This window comes from Takifugu rubripes, chromosome 17 (assembly GCF_901000725.2).
Source record: "Takifugu rubripes chromosome 17, fTakRub1.2, whole genome shotgun sequence".
Classification (NCBI taxonomy): domain Eukaryota; kingdom Metazoa; phylum Chordata; class Actinopteri; order Tetraodontiformes; family Tetraodontidae; genus Takifugu; species Takifugu rubripes.
Window position 1 is genome coordinate 257,508 of NC_042301.1, and position 19,382 is coordinate 276,889.

At 47.7% G+C, this 19,382-nt stretch overlaps 1 protein-coding gene across 1 annotated transcript in view; it reads left to right on the forward strand.

The window, feature by feature from the left end:
- The window catches only part of LOC105419903 (NACHT, LRR and PYD domains-containing protein 3-like), a 33,166-nt gene continuing 13,784 nt past the window's right edge, over positions 1-19,382 (forward strand). Inside the window, exon 1 of the mRNA XM_029850217.1 lies at positions 1-331. Coding sequence (XP_029706077.1) covers positions 58-331 — 274 coding nt within the window. The 5' untranslated portion in view covers positions 1-57. The remainder of the gene's footprint in view (positions 332-19,382) is intronic.

The following is a 19,382-nucleotide window of genomic DNA, read 5'->3' on the forward strand; positions in this document are numbered from 1 at the left end:
TCCTGAAATGTTCCTTCACTCACTTGATTGCAGGTCTACTGCCAGCAGGACGCTACAATGGCCCGAGAGATCCTACTGAATGTTCTGGAGGATTTAACTGAGGAAGAATTCGCTAAATTCAAATTTTACCTGAAAGATCCTGGAATCATGGGAGGCTTCAACCTGGTTAAAAACTACCAACTAGAGACCAGAGAGAGGACGGTCGTTGTGGATTTGATGGTGAAGGCTTACAAAGATCAAGGAGCCGTGGAAGTCACCAAGAAGATTTTAGAGAAGATACCTCGGAACGACATTCTGCAAAATCTTTCAGCTGTCAGTTCAGATCCAGAAGGTCAGTTTCTGTTCTAAAGCCTTTAATACAGGAGAGGTTAAAGGTTAAACTGTTTCTCTAGTTCGTTATCAGTGTTGCTGAGAATAAAGTGCTGAACGGAGAACAGAAAGCTCAAAACACGTCGGGTAAAACATCTTTACACTAAAATGTTTCAGAGAACTCTAGAGTTGTTTCATGATGATATATTCATAAAGCACTTTAAAAACAATCATCCATCCATCCATCCATCCATCCATCCATCCATCCATCCATCCATCCATCCATCCATCCATCCATCCATCCATCCATCCATCCATCCATCCGTCCTCTACCACTTATCCGGGGTCGGGTCTCGGGGGCAGCAGGGCCTCTCCCGAGCTACTTCTTCCAGCTCGTCCGGGGGGATCCCCAAACGTTCCCAGGCCAGTCGAGAGACATAGTCTCTCCAACGTGTCCTGGGTCTTCCCGGGGGTCTCCTACCGGAGGGACATGCCCTGAACACCTCACCAGGGAGGCGTCCAGGGGGCATCCTAACTAGATGCCCAAGCCACCTCATCTGGCTCCTCTCAACGTGGAGGAGCAGCGGCTCTACTCCGAGCTCCTCCAGGATGCCAGAGCTTCTCACCCTCATCTCTAAGGGAGAGCCCAGCCACCCTACGGAGGAAGCTCATTTGGGCCGCTTGTACCCGTGATCTTGTTCTTTCGGTCATTACCCAAAGCACATGACCATAGCTGAGGGTAGGAATGAAGATCGACCGGTAAATCGAGAGCTTCGCCTTTTGGCTCAGCTCTCTCTTCACCACTACGGACCGGTGCAGAGTCCGCATTACTGCGGACGCCGCACCGATCCGCCTGTTGATCTCCTGCTCCATTCTTCCCTCACTCGTGAACAAGAACCCGAGGTACTTGAACTCCTCCCCTTGGGCCAGGATCTCCTCCTTGACCCGGAGGAGGCACTCCACCTTTTTCCGGTTGAGAACCATGGCCTCGGATTTGGAGGTGCTGATTCTCATCCCAGCCGCTTCACTCTCGGCGGTGAACCGATCCAGTGATAGTTGGAGGTCACGGGCCGATGAAGCCAACAGGACCACATCATCTGCAAAAAGCAGAGACCCGATTCTGAGGTCACCAAGCCGGACCCCCTCAACACCATGACTGCACCTAGAAATTCTGTCCATAAAAGTTATGAACAGAATCGGTGACAAAGGGCAGCCCTGGCGGAGACCAACCCTCACCGGAAACGAATTTGACTTACTGCCAGCAATGCGGACCAAACTATGACACCGATCATACAGGGAGCGCGACGGCCCGTATCAGCAGGCCCGACACCCCATACTCGCGGAGGACCTCCCCACAGGACCCCCAAAGGGACACGGTCGAATGCTTTCTCCAAGTCCACAAAACACATGTGGACTGGTTGGGCAAACTCCCATGCACCCTCGAGGACCCTGCTGAGGGTGTAGCGCTGGTCCACTGTTCCACACCCAGGACGAAAACCACATTGCTCCTCCTGAGTCTGAGGTTCGACTATCCGGTGGACCCTCCTCTCCAGTACCCCTGAATAGACCTTAACAGGGAGGCTGAGGAGTGTGATCCCCCTATAATTGGAACACACCCTCCAGTCCCCTTCTTAAAAAGATGGACTACCACCCCAGTCTGCCAATCCAGCGCCACCGCCCCCGATGTCCACGTGATGTGGCCGAGTCGAGTCTACCACGACAGCCCTACAACATCCAGAGCCTTAAGGAACTCCGAGAGGATCTCATCCACCCCCGGGGCCTTGCCACTGAGGAGTTTTTTGACTACCTCAGCAACTTCAGCCCCGGAGATACGAGAGCCTGTACCCAGGTCCCCAGGCCCTACTTCCTCATTGGAAGGCGCGTTGGTGGGATTAAGGAGGTCCTTGAAGTATTCCTTCCACCGATCCACAACATCCCGAGTTGAGGTCAGCAGCACACCATCGCCACTTTACACAGCGTTGACAGTGCACTGCTTCCCCCTCCTCAGACGCCGGATGGTGGTCCAGAACCTTTTCGAAGCCGTCCAGAAGTCGTTCTCTGTGGCCTCACCGAACTCTTCCCATGCCCGGGTCTTTGCCTCAGCAAATGCCGTAGCTGCACTCTGCTTAGCCTGCTGGTACCTATCTGCCTCCTCAGGAGTCCCACAGGCCAGTAAGGCCCGATACGACTCCTTCTTCAGCCTGACGGCATCCCTCACCGCTGGTGTCCACCAGCGGGTTCGGGCATTGCCGCCACGACAGGCACCAACCACCTTGCGGCCACAGCACTGGTCAGCCGCCTCAACAATGGAGGCACGGAACATGGTCCATTCGGACTCAATGTCCTCCGCCTCCCCCGGGACATGGTCAAAGCTCTCCCGGAGGTGTGAGTTGAAGCTCCTTCTGATGGGAGACTCTGCCAGGCGTTCCCAGCAGACCCTCACAATACGTTTGGGTTGGCATCTGTCCGGCATCCTTCCCCACCATTGGAGCCAACTCACCACCAGGTGGTGATCAGTTGACAAAACAATCATTAGAATTATAAAGTACCTCAGATAAAAATAGGTAGGTATAAAGGTATAAAAGAACACGGAAGAAAAACAACACAATAAAAGCAGGATCAAAGTCTCATAGCTGGAAAATGGTGCATTTTAAGAGGGCTTTTAAAAATGTGGAGTAAAGGGGGCTGTCTAACGTCCGATGGCAGATGGCTTCATGATTTAGGAGCAGCACTCCAGGTGGTTCTGCTGAGATTCTGGTGCCTCCGGGAGCCGATCAGCCGCCCTGAGGCTGAGAATATGGGAACGGGCAGGAGACTACAGACGGGCTTTACAGTAATCCAGCTGATAGAGGTGTAATAAAGGCATGGATAGAAGTGTGATAAAGGCATGGATGGAGGTGTGATAAAGGCATGGATAGAGGTGTAATAAAGGCATGGATAGAGGTGTAATAAAGGCATGGATGGAGGTGTTATAAAGGCATGGATGAGAGCTTCAAAGTGCAGCCGTGAGATGTTTTCACCGCCTGCAGCCAAGCACCATCATAACCACTAACGTCATTAAAATGTCATAAATTTAGAGTTAACTGTTACCAAGACACACAGGAAGTGGTCTGACTGAGGAGGCATGCTTAGGGTTAGGGTTAACCCATCCTTCCAGATGAAGCTGCACCGCCTTTTCTTGGAATGGAGGTTTGTCTCCTATCAAGTTCAGAACTCATGATCAACCCTTCGGACCTGCTGAGACCCACCACCACTTTCATTGTTTTTCCTGATGTGGAATCAGTGAAACTTGATCCAGTCTGAAACTTTGAGCGTCAGATCTCAACAGCAGCATCAACAGCAAATTGCTGCAGCGTCAGTCTGAAAGAATTCCAGTCGTACCTGCTTTAAAAGCTCTTCTGAGTTCCTTACTTAAGTTTTTGGGATTGTTTTACTCCAGTGATGCTGTTCTTGTCTTTTTGAAATGTGAAGCCCAACTGGACCTGAGAAGAAGATAAACTGTAAAACATCAGCTCAAAGCACTCTGGAATAAATATATAATATATTCATATCTGCTGGATATATCGACTAACACATGTGCATGTATATTTTGCTTTAAGGTCCCACATGTGAACACGACCCCATCGGCTCTTATCAATCAAACCTTCAGTCAAACCTGAAGAGCAGGTTTATGTGTGTGCAGGAAGGCTGCGATGAGAAGGCAGACGAGCAGCGGCTGGACGACGTCTACACACAGCTGTACGTCACCACCGGTGGCGACATACACATCAATGCTCAGCACGAGGTCACTCAGATTGACATGGTTGGGAACCCTTCAGACACAGAACAACCCATTAGTCCCAGTGACCTGTTTACACCTCCAGCTGGGAAATATAAACCCATAAGAACTGTTCTGACCAACGGAAATGCAGGAATTGGCAAAACCTTTCTAATCCACAAGTTTGTGTTGGACTGGGCAGAACAACGAGCCAATCAAGACGTGCATCTCATATTGCCGTTCACCTTTCGCCACCTGAACCAGTTGAGGGGGACACGCCTATCCTTGGCTCAACTCACTCATGAGTGCATCCAAGAGTCCAGGTCCATTCAAATAGAGGCTCTTAACAGCATCTTTACAGCTCTGCAGTCATCAGGAGTCACCAATTTTGACAATTGTAAATTCAAGCTTCTGTTTATCTTGGATGGGCTGGATGAGAGCCGACTAAAAATGGACACCAGAACCAGTAAATTCCAGGAGGCGGATATAGATGTGAAGGCACCGTGCTCGGTGGAGGTCCTGCTCACAAACCTCATTAACAGAAGTCTTCTCCCCTCCGCTCGACTCTGGATAACCACGAGGCCCGCGGCAGCCAATCAGATCCATCCGGATTTTGTGGACATGAGGACAGAGGTGCGAGGGTTTACTGACGTGCAGAAGGAAGAGTACTTTAGGAGGAAGTTCAAGGAGGAGGAGCAGGCGCGCAGAATCATCTCTCACATCAAGGCATCTCGAAGCCTCCATACCATGTGTCACATCCCAATCTTCTGCTGGGTCACTGCAAAGGTTTTTGAGGATGTGTTGAAGATGCGAGAAGAGCTGCCCAAGACTCTCACAGCGATGTACATCTCCTTCCTGGTTGTTCAGTCCACACCGAAAAACAAGAGAGGAGACGGGAAAGCTCCACAATGGAGTCCAGAGAGCTGTGAGATGATTCCAATTCTGGCAAAGCTGGCATTTAAACAACTGCAGAAAGGCAATGTGATCTTCTACGAGTCCGATCTAAGAGACTGTGGCATCACCGTCAGGTCGGCTGATGCCTACTCAGGAGTGTTCACGCAGATCTTCAGAAGGGAGCGAGGACTGTTCAAGAAGGAGGTGTTCTGCTTTGTCCATCTGAGTGTTCAGGAGTTTCTCGCTGCTCTTCATGCACATTTGAAATTCACTAATTCTGGCACCAACATACTGTCACAAAAAACAACCTTATTACATTATTTAGGCTCTAAATTGTGCAAAACCAAAATCAAACAGGCTGATTTTTACCAGTGTGCGGTGGACGAGGCCTTGCAAAATGAAAAAGGACACCTGGACCTGTTCCTGCGGTTCCTTTTGGGTCTTTCTCTGCCGACCAATCAGGCTCTTCTACAAGGTCTAATTTATGGTGAAGGTAGCTCAGAGCCCAATCAGGAAATCATTGGCTACATCAAGGAGAAGATTGGAGAGAATCTGTCCTCAGAGAGAATCATCAACCTGTTCCACTGTCTGAACGAGCTGAACGATAGTTCACTGGTCCAGGAGGTTCAACAGAACCTCAGATCCGGAAAACTGACAACAAACTTGCTCTCCTCTGCTCAGTGGTCAGCTCTTGGCTTCATATTACTGTCCTCAGGACAAGACCTGGAGATGTTTGACCTGAAGAAATACTCTGCTTCAGCGTGGGTTCTTCTGAGGCTGCTGCCAGTGGTCACAGCCTGCAGAAAAGCCCTGTAAGTGTTCTGCAGGTGTTCTGCAGGTGTTCTGCAGGTGTCTGCAGGTGTTCTGCAGGTGTCTGCAGGTGTTCTGCAGGTGTCTGCAGGTGTCTGCAGGTGTTCTGCAGGTGCAGGTGTTCTGCAGGTGTCTGCAGGTGTTCTGCAGGTGTCTGCAGGTGTCTGCAGGTGTCTGCAGGTGTTCTGCAGGTGTTCTGCAGGTGTCTGCAGGTGTTCAGCAACACGCATCACATCTGGCAGCGTTTTAGGCAGTCGCAGTAGTTACTCCAAGAACTGATTTCATTCCGTATCATTGCACCTTCCGTCCTCATAAAGGTCAACTAAAGAAATAAGCCTGCGTCCCTGATTGTGCAGGAGAGAACCAGAAGGATTTTCTCCTTTCTTCTTCTTTTCTTTTTTCAGGTTGAGTGACTGCAATCTGACGGAGAGGAGTTGTGAAGCTCTGTCCCCTGTCCTCAGCGCCTCCTCCTCTAGTCTGCTAGAGCTGGACCTGAGTAACAATGACCTGAGGGATTCAGGGCTGAACCAGCTCTCTGTTGGTCTGAGGAGTCCAAACTGCCGGCTGGAGATCCTCAGGTTAGTACTCCTTATCAGCATCATCAGTTTTTCTAAATGGCAGCTTGAAATTTTGGTTATCTTCCAAAAGAGGAAATATCTTTACCAAAAATGCCGACCAGCCGACCACTGTTCACTCCCACAGCTTTTAAAATGACTTAGTCTGGTTCTGGTTCCTGTGCTTCGCTCCCCAGTCAGGTCCAGGCCCCGACACAGGACCCAGAACTTTGCATAAATGAGCTGTTAATTAGTGAGGAATGTGTGTGTGTGTGTGTGTGTGTGTGTGTGTGTGTGTGTGTGTGTGTGTGTGTGTGTGTGTGTGTGTGTGTGGTGGATGTGCTTGCATGCAGGTTATCGGGCTGTCTCATCACAGCAGAAGGATGTTCTTCTCTGGCCTCAGCGTTGAGGTCCAACCCAACCCATCTAAAAGAACTGGACCTGAGCTTCAACCATCCTGGAGATGATGGAACAAAGCAGCTCTCTGCTGTTCTGGAGGATCCAGAGTTGAGCCTGGAGGTTCTCAGGTAGATGCAAACACCCTCCCTAAAATGAAGACCTGATACTATTTATTGATGAGCATGGAGACCTTCCAGACGTTCGGTGGTTCAAGCAGCACATTGTGAGATCTGAACCACCTCTGAGCAGAGAGATGTGATGCTTTCTGGACCTTCAGGGTACGAGAACCCACATAAGGGAGAATAAAAGGGTCACGTCAGAGATACAAAAAGATCAGGTGATGCCAGCACAACCATCTGGCTGCAGCCACTGCCTGTAAGGGAATCCTTAGAGAGAAATAGGCAAAGTTCTCCTCCATGACGTTGGCATATGGAGAGATGTCACAAATCCAGCTCTGAGGTTCACAAACCGAATCAAGAGCAAACCGGTTCAGGCAGACCCAAAGTCAGGGACGAACAGCGTAGAGCTCAAGGTTGAGGTGGCATCTGTTGAACCTCTGTCCTGCCTTGGATTTCATTTCCTCTGTGTCTTCTCCCAATCCAGACTGGACCATTGTGGGAAAGAGAGACTTAAGAGTGGTGTGAAGAAGTGTAAGTGATCAACTTGATGCGTCAGCACGTCACGCTCTGAAAAAAGCAGCAGTTAGTGGACTCAGTTGTGTTTCATGAGCTGGTTCCTGGTTCCTCCTCTCTCCCTTTAGATCACTGTGAGCTCAGCGTGGACACCAACACCGTCCACAGGTCAATCCAAGTGTCCAACAACAGGGTGATGAGGGCAGTGGCCGAGGACCAACCATATCCAGCCCATCCAGAGAGGTTTGAGGACTGTCCCCAGCTGCTGTGTAGCAACAGCCTAACTGGTCGCTGTTACTGGGAGGTGGAGTGGACAGGACGGGTTCACATTTCTGTAGCATACAAAAAGATCCGGAGACATGGAAGCAGTCCCCAAAGCTGGTTTGGAGAGAATCAGCAGTCTTGGAGCCTTCTGTGTTCTGACAGAGGTTACTCTGTCCTCCACAATAACAAAAGGGTACACCTCCTCACCTTCTCATCCACTGATCCTCAGAGAGTCGCCGTCTATGTGAACTACCCCGCTGGCACTGTGACCTTCTACAGAATCATCACAAACACCCCGGTCCACGTCCATACCTTCAAAGCCACATTCACTGAACCGCTGTTCCCCGGCTTTGGCTTTGGTTTATGGTCTTGGTTCTTGCCCGGTTCCTCGGTGCATTTGTGTTCGACCGCAGGAGAAGCTTCCCTCTGAAGAAACACGAGGGTTGAGCTCACGGCCTGAATATGAGTTCTAGACCTGCTGGATGTTCATCATGAAGGTCCCGTCTGTCCAACCAACCTCATCTTTCCTATTGCTGATTCCACAGGTTGTCAGGAGAGAGCAACGTGATCCTAGGAAAACTGGCTGTTTTTCTACACCTCTTTGTCCTTTATTTTTAATTTTCCTGTTGAGATTAAACCTCTTTTTCCAAAGCGACTCAGCCAAGTTGGCCTCATCCTTCATGATCACCATGAGAACTCACAGATGTAAACAGTAACATAGATCCCAAGAGGAGACAGAGAGCTTAGAACGGAGAAGAGACAAAATTAACATCCAACATAAGAAAAGCAATGTCAATTCTCACTCAGATACATTTTTAAGGGTCTTGAATTGTCCAAGCGTGAACTATGGGGTGTTTAGAATGTTATTCCACAGCCAGCTAAATAATCATAGAGCTCTGGAAAGGCTCCCATCTAGTGGAGCAAATGTTGTAGGCACCGTATAACACAACTGTGATCATCAGTATAAGATTAAGATGTACTTTATTCATCCACGTGGGGAAATTGAATTATATTATAGTAGCAACCTATACAAAGTATAGAAACAGAATAAATAAATACGGATAAGATTAGAACGTTATAAGCATATATACAGCATATATTATAAGCATATATATATAATATATACATAATATAATGTATACATATTATAAGCATTATAAGCATATAGACATAAATATAGAATAAAATAGAAATAAAATTACAACATAAACATTACACAGTTACTGTTACTGGCTTGGTTAGGATGAGTTATACAGTCTGATGGCGGACGGCAGGAAGGACTTCCTGTAGCGTTCCTTAGAGCAGCGAGGCTGCAGGAGTCTGCTGTGTTATGGGGGGGGGGGGGGGGGGGGGGGGGGGGGGGGGGGGGGGACTGTCCATGATTGTCCATAGTTTCAACACCATCCTGTCCCTCACCACCTCGTCTAAGTTTGCAGGTCTACAGCCAACAACAGACCCTGCCTTTTTAATGAGTTTGTTGAGTCTGTTAGCATCCTTAGTTTAGCCTGCTCCCCAGCACACTACAGCACAGAAGATGGTGCTAGCCATGACAGACTGGTAGAACATCTGGAGCATCCTGCTGCAAACACTGAAGGACCTGAGTCTCCTGAGGAAGTAGAGTCTGCTCATGGCCTTCTTGTAGACAGCATCGGTGTTTGTGGACCACTCCAGTTTATTGTCCAGCTGAACACCCAGGAACCTGTAAAATGAAACTATTTCCACATCTTTCCCACTGATGCAGACTGGGGAGGGTGGGGACTTGCTTTTACTAAAATCCACCACCATCTCCTTCGTCTTGGTCACGTTGAGCTGCAGAAGGTTCTCCCTGCTCCACCTGACAAAACTCTCCACAAGGTCCCTGTATTCATCCTCCTGTCCATTCTCCACACACCCGACTATGACTGTGTCATCCGAGTACTTCTGGAGATGACATGTCTCAGAGTGGTACTGGAGGTGACGTGTCTCAGAGTGGTTCTGGAGATGACGTGTCTCAGAGTGGTTCTGGAGATGACGTGTCTCAGAGTGGTACTGGAGATGACGTGTCTCAGAGTGGTACTGGAAGTCAGCTGTGTAGGTGGTGAACAGAAAGGGGGAGAGCACAGTTCCTTGAGGAGCTCCTGTGTTGCTCATCAGGGGGTCGGACACACAGCTCCGCAGTCTCACAACCTGTGGCCGACCTGTCAGGTCGTCCTCGATCCAGGAAACAAGGGGAGCATCCATCTGCATCTTCTCCAACTTCGCCCTCAGCAGTCTTGGCTGGATGGTGTTGAAGGCAGAAGAGAAGTCGAAGAACATGACCCGCACTGTGGTGTTTAGTCTGTCCAAGGAGGAGTAAGCCCTCTGTAGCAGGTATATCACTGCGTCATCAACCCCCACCTTGGGCTGATAGGCAAAATGCAGAGGGTCCTGAAAGGGGCTCACCAGAGGTCTGAGGTGTGACAGCACCAGCCGCTCCATGACCTTCATAATGTGGGAGGTCAGTGCTATTGGCCTGTAGTCACTCGGTGCCACAGGATGGGTCTTCTTCGGCACCGGGACCAGGCAGGATGTCTAAATCTGTATTCTAAAAAACAAGCATCTTCAGAGTCGCCCTTGACTTAAAAATAATCTCATGGTGAATCACAATACAAGAGGAAACAGCATCTGCATGTTGTCAAGAGGACATTTCTGATATTCCAATATTTATGTTTTTAACTGTCGTGCTGATCATGGCCATGCTGGGGGGGTGAAGGTCTAGAACAGCACCAGACTCGTGACTAAAGACGACACAAAAGCAGTCCGGGATTTTTGACCACAATTCCAATGAGAAGCAGGAATCAGAAATAAACTGGATCACAGTGGGATTGTGGAGCACGTCTGAGATGTTCAGCCATCGTAGCTCTGGTGCAGTAAAGATGAAGTATTCTACATATACGGCTGAATATATAGTTAGAACTAAATGCATCAGTGAGGCCTTCCTTCCTCTCACAGCATCATTAACAGCTTCACAGGCTGAAACAGGCCATTGATATTTAGACTATTGATCAACGGCTGCTCCTGTTCGGAGAATCAATAGAAAAATCAGGTCGTCAACGCTGTGCCGCTCCGCCCCCACGGTGAGGGCGTCCGCGGTCTGCAGCCTCCACCCGTCTCAGCGCTGTGCCGCTCCGCCCCCACGGTGAGGGCGTCCGCGGTCTGCAGCCTCCACCCGTCTCAACGCTGTGCCGCTCCGCCCCCACGGTGACGGCGTCCACGGTGTGCAGCCTCCACCCGTCTCAACGCTGTGCCGCTCCGCTCCGATGGTGAGGGCGTCCGCGGTCTGCAGCCTCCACCCGTCTCAACGCTGTGCCGCTCCGCCCCCATGGTGAGGGCGCGCCGTCCCGTCTAGAGCGGAGCGTGAACATCTGTGATGGCTTTGAAGAGTTTCTGTGTGAGACACCTGGTGATGTGACCAGTGTCACCACTGTGTCCTCCACAGCCTTGATGGGGCTGAAGATCAGGTGACCCGACAGCATGGATCCGCTACACCTGCCTCAGGTAACCGTCTTGGTGTCGTCGCTCTAGAACGGAACCGTTTCATTCAGGGTGGCGCCGACGGCGATATGAAGCTGTTCAAACTGTCGACGGCAGAGCAGAGTGTGTTTGGGTCATGGTGGTGGAATTTTACTGCTGCTAGACCAGGGGTGGGCAAACATTTTGATTCGTGGGCCACAATGGGTTCTAACATTTGACAAAGGGGCCGGACCAGGAGCAGATGGATGGATGGAGTGCTTTGGTAACCTCACCTCATTGGAGAAAAAATACACATCTTGGGATATGGAGAAAACATGTGCTTTCATTTCAAATGAAAATGAAGAGAAGCATTACAACAAAATATCTGACTTTGGAATGAGTCTTAAAACACTTAAAATCAAATGAATAAAATGTGCCATTTTCAACCATTTCTATTTTAAAGCACTGAAAGTTCTGTTATCCTTCAGGATATCACCATCACTCTCCTCCTGACTGTCTTTTTTCTAGTGGGAAAACACCAGAATTGCAGTGAAAATTTAACATTAACAAGGTTTATTCATTTAATTTTTCAAGTTTGGCGGGCCGGATTAAAACGTTTAACGGGCCGCGTGTGGCCCCCGGGCCTTAGTTTGCCCATGCCTGTGCTAGACCCTCGAGTGATCGATATCCTAGTGTGTGTGTGAGTGTGTGAGTGGTGTGTGAGTGTGAGTGTGTGAGTGAGTGTGTGAGTGAGTGTGTGAGTGTATGAGTGGTGTGTGTGCGTGTGTATGAGTGGTGTGTGTGTGTGAGTGTATGAGTGGTGTGTGTGTGTGTATGAGTGGTGTGTGTGTGAGTGTATGAGTGAGTGTATGAGTGGTGTGTGTGTGTGAGTGTATGAGTGGTGTGTGTGAGTGTATGAGTGAGTGTATGAGTGGTGTGTGTGAGTGTATGAGTGAGTGTATGAGTGGTGTGTGTGTGTGTGTGAGAGTGTGTGTATGAGTGGTGTGTGTGTGTGAGTGTATGAGTGAGTGTGTGAGTGGTGTGTGTGTGTGAGTGTATGAGTGGTATGTGTGTGAGTGAGTGTGTGAGTGGTGTGTGTGTGTGAGTGTATGAGTGGTGTGTGTGTGTGAGTGTGTGTATGAGTGGTGTGTGTGAGTGTATGAGTGAGTGTATGAGTGGTGTGTGTGAGTGTATGAGTGAGTGTATGAGTGGTGTGTGTGAGTGTGTGTGTGAGTGTGTGTATGAGTGGTGTGTGTGTGTGTGAGTGTATGAGTGGTGTGTGTGAGTGTGAGTGTGAGTGTGTGAGAAGAATTATTGTTATTGTTGTGATTAGTATTATCTTTAAATGCTATTGTATGCAGATTTTGAGTGTTTGAGGAACGTTGACAGGAAAAGCAGAACATGAGAGTGTTTCGTAAAAGTGCTGAAGCTGCTGACCAGCACCCAGATGTGTCCTGTTGGTCAAGATTAGAGAAGTTTGTTAAGATGGGAGCAGAGGTCAGAAGACAATGAGTGATGAGATCCTGTTTGCACCAATAAAAGAGGTGAGCGAGCAGCAGACGAACAGAGTTGAACTGCTGCTCGACTCTCTAGCAAGGAACTCCTGTTGTTTGTGTGGTTGATCTGAGTCTGGTGAACGAACAGCGCGGGTGAGCAAAACTTCACCCTCACAAGTCTGAGTATGAGTGTGTGTGAGTGAGAGTGTGAGTTAGTGTGTGAATGTGTGTGTGTGTGTGTGTGTGAGTGTGTGTGTGAGTGTGAGTGTGAGTGAGAGTGTGAGTTAGTGTGTGAATGTGTGTGTGTGTGAGCGTGTGTGTGTGTGTGTGTGAGTGTGAGTGTGAGTGAGAGTGTGTGTGTGTGAGTGGTGTGTGTGAGTGTATGAGTGAGTGTATGAGTGGTGTGTGTGAGTGTATGAGTGTGTGTATGAGTGGTGTGTGTGTGTGTGTGAGAGTGTGTGTATGAGTGGTGTGTGTGTGTGTGAGTGTATGAGTGAGTGTGTGTGTGAGTGGTGTGTGTGTGTGAGTGTATGAGTGGTGTGTGTGTGAGTGAGTGTATGAGTGGTGTGTGTGAGTGTATGAGTGAGTGTATGAGTGGTGTGTGTGAGTGTATGAGTGAGTGTATGAGTGGTGTGTGTGAGTGTGTGAGTGAGTGTATGAGTGGTGTGTGTGTGTGTGTGTGTGAGTGTGTGTATGAGTGGTGTGTGTGTGAGTGTATGAGTGAGTGTATGAGTGGTGTGTGTGTGTGTGAGTTTGCGTGAGTGTATGTGTGAGTGTGTGAGTGGTGTGTGAGTGAGTGTGTGAGTGAGTGTGTGTATGAGTGTGCTGTATGAGTGGTGTGTGTGCGTGTGAGTGTGTGTGTGGGTGTGTGAGTGTGTGTGTGAGTGTGTGTGTGGGTGTGAGTGTGTGAGTGTGTGTGTGGGTGTGAGTGTGTGAGTGTGTGTGTGTGTGCTGTACATTCTAATATCAATATCAGATCGATGTTTTTGTTTGTTCCTGTTTGTCATCAACAATGCCGCCTTGTCTCCAGATCCCTCAGAACTACTTGAGTCGCCCTGATCACAACTGTTTCATGCAGCTTTGTTCTTTTCTTTGATTCTAGACAACGTGCTCGTGTTCTTTGATGATCTGTGCTACTGTATCAGAACCTGCTACTAATCACGACCCTGGAAAGATGCAGCTCAATGGCACATGTGCTGCCTTTGTTCCTAAAGTCTTTGATGTCTTCTGTCATATGTTTCTTTAGGCTGATTCTGAAACTTTGGCTTTTGTCCACTTTCGTTGGTCCACGTTACTAATATGAGTATTATGGGCTGTCCCAGTCCCGGTCGTTGGCCTGTCAAATGTCACTTTTGAGCGTGTGATCTACCCACCACAAAAATGCAAAACATTAATTATTTTCAAATGTATTGAGGATTATTTGTATGTACAGTTGATGTACTTTGCTTAACTGAATGAGCCAATATGGCAAAACACACATAATAATTAACTATTAACCTTTTTTGTAATTACCTAAGTTCACTTTGCTGACGTGCACTGAACTGAACCAGCCAGGGAGGCACAGGGACCGTAGCTGCTGACAGCCTCACCCACACCTCCAGATGTTCATCAGTCACCGTGCAACGCTTTTTGGACTTCATCATCTTCATGTAGAAAGTAGATGTTTGCACTGGCCGATATGAAAGTGATCTGTTTTTGTCTTCTTACTTGGTCCCGCTCCCTCAGTCATTTTGATGACCATCAGCTTTAGCGGTGGCTTAAAATCAGAGGTAATTGGCTGGATAGTTTAGCGCTTCTGATTGGCTGCCCTGTATGTCAATCAAGTCACGGGACTGCTGATAGGCTGACGTCGTTCTGCTGCACTTAGCGCTGTTGTTTGCACGTGATTGGTCGCCTGATTGTCAACTTCAGTTGTCATCTCACTGGCTGCCCTGTACATCAATCACGTGACGGGATGAATGATAGGCTGATATTTTTAAATGTCACACCGCGATCGACGTAATGAGCACTCCTGCTCTAAAGAGAAGACGGACGCTACAATGGCTCAAGAGACCCTGCTGAATGTTCTGGAGGATTTAACTGAGGAAGAATTCAATAAATTCAAATTTTACCTGAAAGATCCTGGAATCATGGGAGGCTTCAACCCGATTAAAAGCTACCAACTAGAGACCAGAGAGAGGACGGTCGTTTGTAATTTGATGGTGAAGGCTTACAAAGATCAAGGAGCCGTGGAAGTCACCAAGAAGATTTTAGAGAAGATACCTCGGAACGACATTCTGCAAAATCTTTCAGCTGTCAGTTCAGGTCCAACAGGTCAGTTTCTGTTCTAAAGCCTTTAATACAGGAGAGGTTAAAGGTTAAACTGTTTCTCTAGTTCGTTATCAGTGTTGCTGAGAATAAAGTGCTGAACGGAGAACAGAAAGCTGAAAACACGTCGGGTAAAACATCTTTACACTAAAATGTTTCAGAGAATTCCAGAGTTGTTTCATGATGATATATTCATAAAGCACTAAAAACAATCATTACAATTATAAAGCAGCTCAGATAAAATAAGTATAAAAGAACACGGAAGAAAAACGACATAAACGAAAGCAGGGTGTTGGAGAGGAAGTGATGAGTTTCCTTCCTGTGCTGTTGCCATCAGAGGAAGCTGCGGTTTACTTGCTGCTAGGGCCACTGCACGTCTGCAGTGTAGCTACCAGTGTGGGCCCTGGGGAGGTTCATTTTTTATACTAGCACACGAACATGTAAGATTACAATACGCGTAAGGGTAAGCATCATATGATAAAGCATAAGCGTCACAAGATAAAACAAAGCATGATATACAGAAAGGAACATATAAGAAAATGGGGGATGGATGGTCAGGTTGTCTCCTGCTATCCTGAGGTGATAGAACATCAGCTAAAGCAGGTCAGGGTTCTGGTCAGGAGTGACAATAAGTAGTTACAGCATTTTTAAATGAACAGTTTGAACCTGACACAGGATCAAGGTGCATTTTGAGATGGCTTTTAAAGATGTGGAGTAAAGGGGGCTGTCTAACGTCCGATGGCAGATGGCTTCATGATTTAGGAGCAGCACTCCAGGTGGTTCTGCTGAGATTCTGGTGCCTCCGGGAGCTGATCAGCCGCCCTGAGGCCCAAAATCACCAGATTGCTGCATCAGAGGACTTTACAGGCTGCACAGGTGTGACGTCCTCCGTCCTTAGGCCCTCAAACCAGGTCAGGAAAAACCTGGAGAAACCTGGAGGAGATCCACAGCTGAGGGATCCGTCTCCCTGGGACGGGCAGACGTGCAGCAGAGGCCACGTGCACAGAGCACATCAGCATTAACAGTAATATACCAGGTCCAGGTGCATCTTCAGACGTCCTCATCAGAGATGTGGCCCACCTTCATCCTCCGGGTCCTGATGGAGCGAATCCAGGATCAGCAAGACCAGAGAAAACCAAGACCGGCAATATGTGCATTTATGTAGGAGAATATGGGAACGGGCAGGAGAGGACAGACGGGCCATGCTGTAATAAAGGCATGGATAGAGGTGTAATAAAGGCATGGATAGAGGTGTAATAAAGGCATGGATAGAGGTGTAATAAAGGCATGGATAGAGGTGTTATAAAGGCATGGATAGAGGTGTGATAAAGGCATGAATAGAGGTGTAATAAAGGCACGGATAGAGGTGTTATAAGGCATGGATAGAGGTGTTATAAAGGCACGGATAGAGGTGTAATAAAGGCACGGATAGAGGTGTTATAAGGCATGGATAGAGGTGTTATAAAGGCATGGATAGAGGTGTAATAAAGGCATGGATAGAGGTGTAATAAAGGCATGGATGGAGGTGTAATAAAGGCATGGATAGAGGTGTAATAAAGGCACGGATAGAGGTGTTATAAGGCATGGATAGAGGTGTTATAAAGGCATGGATAGAGGTGTAATAAAGGCATGGATAGAGGTGTAATAAAGGCATGGATAGAGGTGTAATAAAGGCATGGATGGAGGTGTAATAAAGGCATGGATAGAGGTGTAATAAAGGCATGGATGGAGGTGTAATAAAGGCATGGATAGAGGTATAATAAAGGCATGGATAGAGGTGTTATAAAGGTATGGATAGAGGTGTAATAAAGGCATGGATGGAGGTGTAATAAAGGCATGGATAGAGGTGTAATAAAGGCGTTGATAGAGGTGTAATAAAGGCATGGATAGAGGTGTAATAAAGGCATGGATAGAGGTGTAATAAAGGCACGGATGGAGGTGTAATAAAGGCATGAATAGAGGTGTAATAAAGGCACGGATAGAGGTGTTATAAGGCATGGATAGAGGTGTTATAAAGGCATGGATAGAGGTGTAATAAAGGCATGGATAGAGGTGTAATAAAGGCATGGATAGAGGTGTAATAAAGGCATGGATAGAGGTGTAATAAAGGTATGGATAAAGGTGTAATAAAGGCATGGATAGAGGTGTAATAAAGGCATGGAGAGAAGTGTAAAAAAGGCATGGATAGAGGTGTAATAAAGGCATGGATACAGGTGTAATAAAGGCATGGATACAGGTGTAATAAAGGCATGGATAGAGGTGTAATAAAGGCATGGATAGAGGTGTAAAAAAGGCATGGATAGAGGTGTTATAAAGGCATGGATAGAGGTGTAATAAAGGCATGGATAGAGGTGTAATAAAGGCATGGATAGAGGTGTAATAAAGGCATGGATAGAGGTGTTATAAAGGCATGGATGGAGGTGTAATAAAGGCATGGATGGAGGTGTAATAAAGGCATGGATACAGGTGTAATAAAGGCATGGATAGAGGTGTAATAAAGGCATGGATAGAGGTGTAATAAAGGCATGGATAGAGGTGTAATAAAAAAATAAAATAAAAATAATAATAGATTTTATTTCAAAGCACCTTTCAAGACACCCAAGGACACTTTACAGTACATCTATGCAACAGTTAAACACTATTTAATTTTGTACAGTGCTGTATGTGCTGTACGTTTTTTTGGAGATGCTAATTTCCCTAATGGACACCCCCTAAAGAGATCAATAAAGTACTCTGATTCTGATTCTCTGATTCTGATTCTATTTACAATTTAAAATCATAGGTCGGCTTCACAGTTAAGATTTCAATAACAATTTCAATAGCAGCAATTACAACAAAAAATAGTCAGTAGGTGAAACATACATACATACATAAGATCAACAAAGCAGCATGTAATCATAAACCTAAACAAAGAAAACAATTAAGGGTGGTGCAGTGAGTAAGCCAGACGAAAAAGGTGTGTTTTGAGGTTTGATTTAAATACGGGGAGAGAGTCGGTATTTCGAATGTCTGGTGGTAAGGAGTTCCAAAGGTGAGAGGCAGAGCAACTGAAAGCTCTGGCCCTCATGGTCCTGAGGTAGACAGGGGGCACAGTGAGGTTGGGGGAGGAGGAGGATCTGAGGGGGCGTGTTATGGCAATGTGGAGGAGGTCAGGCGAGTTTATGGATGGCTCTGAAGGTGAGTAGAAGGATTTTGTACTGGATCCGGAAAGTGATGGGAAGCCAGTGGAGTTGTTGTAGGATGGGGGAGATGTGGTGGGAAGATGGGGTTCTGGTGATGATGCGGGCAGCTGAATTGTGGACCAGTTGTAGCTTGTGGAGAGATTTTTGAGGGAGACCGAAGAGGAGGGAGTTGCAGTAATCTAAACGTGAGGTGACAAGACTATGGACGAGGATGGAGGTGGTGTTGGGGGAGAGGGAGGGACGAAGTCGATTTATTTGTCGGAGATGGAAATAGGCGGCCCGAGTGGTATGGCTGATGTGGGATTTAAATGAGAGAGTGCTGTCGAGGATGACGCCCAGTCTCTTAACTTGAGGGGAGGGGGAGACCAAGGAGGTGTCAATGGGAATGGAGAAACTGGCAACTTTTGAGAGTGATGATTTCGTCCCTACGAGGAGCACTTCAGTTTTATCACCGTTTAATTTAAGGAAGTTGGACGAGAACCAGGCTTTGATTTCAGCTAAGCAGGTGGGGAAGGAGGAGGGTGGGAGTGAGGAGTTAGGCGAGCTTGAAAGGTACAGTTGAGTGTCATCTGCATAACAGTGATATTGGATGTTGAATTTGCGGAAGATGGCGCCAAGGGGAAGAAGATAGATGATGAATAGCAAGGGTCCCAGGACTGAGCCCTGTGGCACGCCTGAAGTGACTGGGGAGAGGTTGGACTTGAATGATTTGAGCTGGATGAACTGTGTGCGGCCTGAGAGGTACGAATGGAACCACTGAAGGGGGGTCTTGGCAAGGCCGATGGAGGAGAGTCTACGGAGTAGAATGGGGTGGGAGATGGTGTAATGCTGCAGTAAGGTCGAGGAGGATAAGGATGGAAAGTGAACCAGAGTCAGCTGCTGTGAGAAGGTCGTTGGTTATTTTTATGAGAGCAGTTTCAGTGCTGTGGCGGGGGCGGAAAACAGATTGGAAGGGGTCATAAAGGGAGTTATGTGCTAGGTGGGTGTGTAGTTGAGAGGCGACTACTTTTTCAAGGATTTTGGAAATGAAAGTTAGATTAGAAATGGGACGATAATTATTGGGGTTTGTTTTTTTCAGGATTGGGATGATGGCTGCCGTTTTGAGGGATGAGGGAACAGTTCCAGTCGAAAGTGACGATTTAATGGTGGCAGAAATGAGGGGGAGCACAGCAGGGGAGATTTGACCAGATTGGTGGGTAGGGGATCCAGCTGACATGTTGAGGGTTTGGATTTCCGGATAAGAGCATCGATGTCAGGATTTTTAGGGAGAAGAAAACTGGAGAATTGATGGAGGTGAGGCAGATTAG